This window comes from Meleagris gallopavo, chromosome 17 (assembly GCF_000146605.3).
Source record: "Meleagris gallopavo isolate NT-WF06-2002-E0010 breed Aviagen turkey brand Nicholas breeding stock chromosome 17, Turkey_5.1, whole genome shotgun sequence".
Classification (NCBI taxonomy): Eukaryota; Metazoa; Chordata; class Aves; order Galliformes; family Phasianidae; genus Meleagris; species Meleagris gallopavo.
Genome location: NC_015027.2, coordinates 134,940 through 140,985, shown reverse-complemented (window position 1 = coordinate 140,985; position 6,046 = coordinate 134,940). Strand labels below are relative to the sequence as shown.

Genomic DNA, 6,046 nt, shown 5'->3' with positions numbered 1-6,046 from the left:
AAAAGGGGAAATTTAACATGGAAGAAATTAATTTAAGCCACAGTTCCAGAGTGGAAAATGACCTAGAAATATAGAATGCTTACACTTAAAAACCTCAAACGGCCAGACAAAAAAAAAATATATATATATATATATCAAGAGACACCAAAATACTGAGTTACAGAATGAGTTAGCCACTGGACTTGTCCAAGTCTTGGTTTACTAGAAGTCCTAGACAAGCCTGGCATGTCACAACGTAAAAAGCTCAAAGCTAGAACTACATCACAATTCAGTGGTTAAGAATCAGCTTCAGTGTTTCCTTTATTATCATTGTTTTTAGCTTCAGCAAATTACTAGGTCTTAAACAGACAGAGGACCTCTATCAAGTTTACTTCAAGCGAAGCTGTGCGACTCTGTGTGTGACACAGAGGACTCAAAATTCCAGACACCAGTCCACAATTTACTTGTTTAGTGGAGTATTAAGATTTGTTTCTGAAATTTACTCCGTATAATCTCCAGAAATATTTTTTGCATAGTTGAATTAAGCTTTGCAGTGCTGTGCACTGCCTAGCATCAGAAAATCATGCTTCTCAAAAGTCTGCCAGAAACAACTAAGCCTGGAAATCAGCAGAATGACTCTTTTTTTACTCCACAATTTTTCTGAACTCTAACAGAAATGTCCCTGGGAATTTCTTAAAAGAATCCCAGAAGGCAGAGAATAAAAATCAAAAAGATTTTGGTTCTCAATTTTCTGTAAAGAAAGAAAAATAATAAAAATCACACACTGTCAAATAATTTACCTTCAAAGTAATGAATTGTAGATCCTCCAGGAGAACTGGGTGGGGGAATTCCACGTTCAGGACTAACCTGAAACGCCACACAAAAGGCATACTTTAAAAACTACTGAGAAGTCTTCCAGACAGTAAGTTCTCACAGTAAGTTTCCCCATAACAACGAACACCCTCAGCTGCTGGTAGAACCGGCAAGAGCTTGTATAGACTCAGCACACCACATAAATCTAGATATGTAGAGCCAGTTTCCCCAAATTCTGAAGGCATAACGCTTTTTTTCCTCATGAGAATAACATGAAACATAACACCGTATAACAAGAGGAACAGAATTTGTCAACTGTTCCATATGAACATTAGTAAAGTTGTTAGTTTAACTGACACTAATTATTTTGAAGCTTAGTCATGGAACCAAAATAAAGATCACTGAACGTGGTAAAACACTGCGTTAAGAGAAAATTCTACATATTCAGGGCTAAAGCTATAGTAATTTCACCAAGATCATGCATATCGTCATAGAATCAGTTCCAAAACACAGCAATTTATACAAACCTGTGAGATGCTAGACACACTGCTAGCCTTTCTCTTCAGTGTTCCTTCTTGGCAAACCGTGAGTAGAGAACTGGGAAGAATGGATCTGAAATCATTGAAGGATCGTCGGCGAATTCCTTCAAGCTCTTCTGGAACTCTTAAGGAATGTGGGGGAATTTTTGGGAAAAGCTTTGAAAGGAGAGCCTCCTCTGAATTGCTGTAGCGACCAAAGGCTCGAGAAATTCCTATCAAACAGGGCACTGCATACTTGCATAAATATTCTGTAGTGAAAAGGAAAAAAAAAGAAAAAAGATGACCGTATTAAGAGTATAGCTACAGCTCCAAAGTTTTGCTATCAGTTCATGAAACTGTTTCAGCTCAGTGTCTTTACAAAGATTTATTTGTGGAAGCAGAGGAAAAATCATAGAAGACAGTTTATCTAGCTCCCATATTTAACAGACAGCAACAGAGTTAGTGTGTGCTAAGAGAACACAGAGAGAACTGCTCACATCTCAGAAGCAATCTTCATAATTAGAAAATGCAAGAGACCTTTAGAGAACAGGAGTTCAGATACAGAAATGATATTAAGACATATTTTAATAGTACCTTTATCATGCATTTGTGGAGTCTGACACATTCCCAGCAGAAACTGCATTACTTGTAGAACTGCATCCAAAATCTAAACCATTCAAGACAGACATATAAAAACACATTTTGGTAAAAATATATTATCATCTTATCTGATATCACTGCACCACATGTGAAACTTGCTTATGAACTTAGAAATGCAAGTATCTCTGTAAGCAAGATTTTGTAACATTGCACAACTGGAAGTATACTGCTCTCACTCAGTTTACAGATCTTCCTTTGTAAAGCCTTCAGCTAACTGACACAGACAAAAAACAAAAATTGCAGTAGTTCTGGTCTCAGTACCAAAATTTGAATACTAAAACTTTGCACTTAATTACTGTCATTCTTTGAAACCCAGAAATAAAAACAGACTTAGGAATATCTACTGTGTACCTGATAGTTAACTAACTCAAGCAAAGTACAGCAACAGGATAAATGTCAACACAAACTTAAATTCTACCTGTTCTCTGAGGGAGGCATCCCTGTAAGCAACATCTGATAACAAAGTTACCAAGCAGAAGCTGAAGTTTTCTGCAACTGGAAGCAAGCCTACAAAGTAATATATCAAACACTTGAGTATTGCTAGAGAGAGCACAGTAAGAGCAAACATAATAAAGATGACACAAGTGACTTTCATGTCATACAGTTCTGAGACAGATTTCAGATATAGAGCAAACAAAACTTAAAAGTATATTCTAGCCATCATAATTTCAGCATGAAGTATTAAAATAATATTTTTAATTTGTAAAAACTTCTCCAGGTTTTCAAATACGTATAAAAAACAAACTTAATATCTCTTGTGAAACAGAATTATTCTTATATTAATTCTAAGAGATATTAAAGGAGCAAGAAATTAAGTATCTAACTCAGTATCTAACAAAAGCAAAATATGAAAACTTCAGGTTCCATTCTCTTGCTCTAAATTACTATGTAATCTTCCCCAATCTAGCACTAAGATATATTGAATCATTTGGAAAATGCAATTTATCATTTAATTTATCACTCATCAGTCAAGCAGGAAAGCTGGGAGGTGTTCAGCTTCCTCTCCATTTCTAAAGAACAATTAATATTAAAGGCTGTCAGATGAGAACCTCATCACAGCTCTCACCTCTCTTTATACCTTACCCTGAAGAGACTTATTTCTATTTCTTGGCTATTATTTATTGAGAATGATAATTTAAAATAATAATAATAATATAACACAATACAGCAACAAACATCACCTCTGCCTTTCCGTGCACTGCTTTCTTCTATCCACTGGACTTTGGGAAGTCCCTTTAAAAGCCGAAGGAGGTAAGGAACCACATTATCTTTGTGCTAAAAAGCAAAATATTATATTTAAAATGGAGACAGAATGCTGAAGAATATCATCCCCAGTTACTTCAAAGGACTGAAAACACCACATTAACCACACACAGAACTCCTTCTAACAATTACTCCACACACTTCTTGAATATTGCAAAACAGATTTCAATACAGGCAAAGGAAAGTAAACAAATGAATTCAGTGCTATAAACTTAAGCATTTCATTCTAGTTAACAAGTTTATTCTCAATAAAAGTTGGGGTTAATTAAATTCCTGGATCTTCTTTTTCCAATTCATGTACTGATTTACAGCAAAGTCCCAAAATAATTTTAAGCCAGTTAGATGTTTAGAAGTGACAGCCTCTATATACTATATAAGACCCACTCCCTGCCTTATGCAAATCACTTAGCACAACCATTTAACAACTCAGTTAAATCTACAAATCAAAGGATAACGTTTTTCTTACTCACAGAGCTGGATTAATTAAAACTGCTGGCTTTGAAAACATCACAAAAATGCTCAGAGGAATGAATACAATTGCCTTAAGTTTCACGCTTCAAAAAAAGTCTACTATATATACAAGCTGAATCACAGTAAACAGTTGGAAACATAGGCCTAATTCAAACCCTGGCAAAACTGAAAAGCTTGAAGAAGTCTAATTTCTTTGGACCCTGAAGTCAGTACATACTTCCTTTCTCTTTCAAGAAACAATACCACATGCAGCATTGGAGGAGAAAGGAAACAGCCTGTCATAATTAGATACAACATGGATGCTTGAACAAAGCCAACTACATAAACTGGTTGTCCTTTTATCCTAGCTAATGATGAGGCATAACAAGGCTGCTATAAACCTGACAGTACAACTCATGCTTCCCCTCAGAAGACAATTCCCTCCTTTACTACCTCAAATTCAACCCTATGCGGTTGATTCACCACCTACCCATTAAAATTTGTAAACAAGTGCCTCTGTCTTGTCCACCTGCAAGCCCACATAAGATGATTTAATCTTTTCTGTCTCTCCTTAATCTGCAACGAATTGAAAATATCACAGCAGTCTGGCTGTGGCAGTACCACAAGTGCTGTCACATGTGTCAGTACTGTTTTTGCTTCCATGTCTCTCCTGACTGCTCCATCTGTTATCCCTGATCTTTTATCATGCCAACTTTTTAGAATGAATAATAACAATTTTTCATTAATTGAACTACTGCATTTGAAAGAATCTAATATCTTTCAAGTTCAGTAGAGGAAGCCTAACAGGAAAAATACCTGAAGATCAGATTCAATTAGGAAGATTCCCAGAGCAATGACAGCATCTCTGCGACGTTCATCGAGCTGAAAAATTCCATGGAAATCCACTGGACACATACAGAGCAGTTTTTGTACCTGAACAGTGAATCGAAAGAATGGGGGGGAGCAAGGCCAAAAAAAAAGTCAGAGCAATAAAAAAAAAAAACCCAAAAAATGAGTGTTAGAACTGTTTTTCAAAACAACAACAACAAAACACAATAACAGAAAAACAAAAGCAAAAAACAACTCAGTAGACCTTGGGAAAATCCCAGCTGTCTTTTTTTTTAAGGACCAGCTCTACTTATCACATCCATGTCCCACAGCACCCCAAGCAGAAGGTCAAGGCTGCACCAATACACATGCAAGTATATTCACAGCAGAGAATCAATCTCGGGGGCTGTAGATTTCAGGACTCATCCAGAGATCCTCTAATTGAAGGGGACAGTGTTCTTTCTAGTTCTTGGCCACACAGCCCTCCTTTAAGCATCAATGAAAACATCTAAGGGCCAAAAAAAAAAAGAAACAAATAGCAGATACTGAGAAAATTGACAACTATTTGACATGGGTTGATTTCAGTTTCCTTCAACACTTGAACAAGCTTCTTTTTGTATTTCAAATTTCTGAAACTTTTCAAACCACCACAATTAAAAGGCTCATCTACTGATATCATTTAACTCCTACTGTAGTTTCTCACACTAGGAAAAAAAAAAAAAATTAATAGCGGGTAATGGGGAACCAACAACAGAACACTAAGAAACTGCTCAAGGAGGCTGTGGAGCCACTGTCCCTGAAGGTATTCAGGAAACGTGGAGATGTGGCACTGGGGCACATAGCTCAGTGGGCATGGTGGGGCTGGGTTGACAGTTGGACTAGACTGTTTTAGAGGTCTTTTCCAACTGTAACGATTCTATGATGTTATGATTTGCACTACGTGTGCAACCAACAACAGGACTTCAGAAGAACTAAATAAAGGCAGCGTAGCATCTGGGTGAGAACACCCACGAACTGCAGTTCTTCTTGGCACAGAGCTGTGCCACCCAGCGCACAGGCACCAAGCCGTGATGCTGTCTCCTCACAGCCATAGCAGCAAGCGGAGCAGAGATTACAGCAGGAAGCATCCTAAGACTGAGATCCTCCTACCGCGTACTACGTTCGGCAGATGTTTACCTCAGCTATTTTTTTTCCCCACCCTGAGCAGATGACATCACTCCGACTTCACCAAATACTGCAATCGCGACCAGCTCCAACAAGGCTAGGAACAATTACGACCCACAAGCCCCCAGACACACACCGCGACAAGACTCCACAGCCTCGTCGCAGACGGAGCCCGAGACTTTCCCTCGCAGCACCCAAGGGTCTCATTCGCGTGACGCACCTCGCACGCAGCTCCCACCCGCATGACAGCCCTCCGCGAGTCACACCCCCACACGGCGCCCCCACCTTTTCCAGCGGCGCCGGGCTCTGCACCGCCAGCGACCGCGCCAGCGACAGCACCGTGTTGAAGTAGAAGCCCCGCGCGGTGCCTG

General features: G+C 38.7%; 1 protein-coding gene across 1 annotated transcript in view; it reads right to left on the bottom strand.

Annotated features, from left to right (window-relative positions):
• PI4KA (phosphatidylinositol 4-kinase alpha) overlaps window positions 1-6,040 on the bottom strand; it is a 56,835-nt gene extending 50,795 nt beyond the window's left edge. Inside the window, exons 1-7 of the mRNA XM_010719953.3 lie at window positions 5,961-6,040; window positions 4,500-4,616; window positions 3,152-3,245; window positions 2,389-2,477; window positions 1,905-1,977; window positions 1,320-1,579; window positions 780-846 (exon numbers count right to left, since the gene is read on the bottom strand). Of these exons, the coding sequence (XP_010718255.1) occupies window positions 780-846; window positions 1,320-1,579; window positions 1,905-1,977; window positions 2,389-2,477; window positions 3,152-3,245; window positions 4,500-4,598 (682 nt within the window). The 5' untranslated portion in view covers window positions 4,599-4,616; window positions 5,961-6,040. The remainder of the gene's footprint in view (window positions 1-779; window positions 847-1,319; window positions 1,580-1,904; window positions 1,978-2,388; window positions 2,478-3,151; window positions 3,246-4,499; window positions 4,617-5,960) is intronic.
• Window positions 6,041-6,046: the final 6 nt, after the last annotated feature.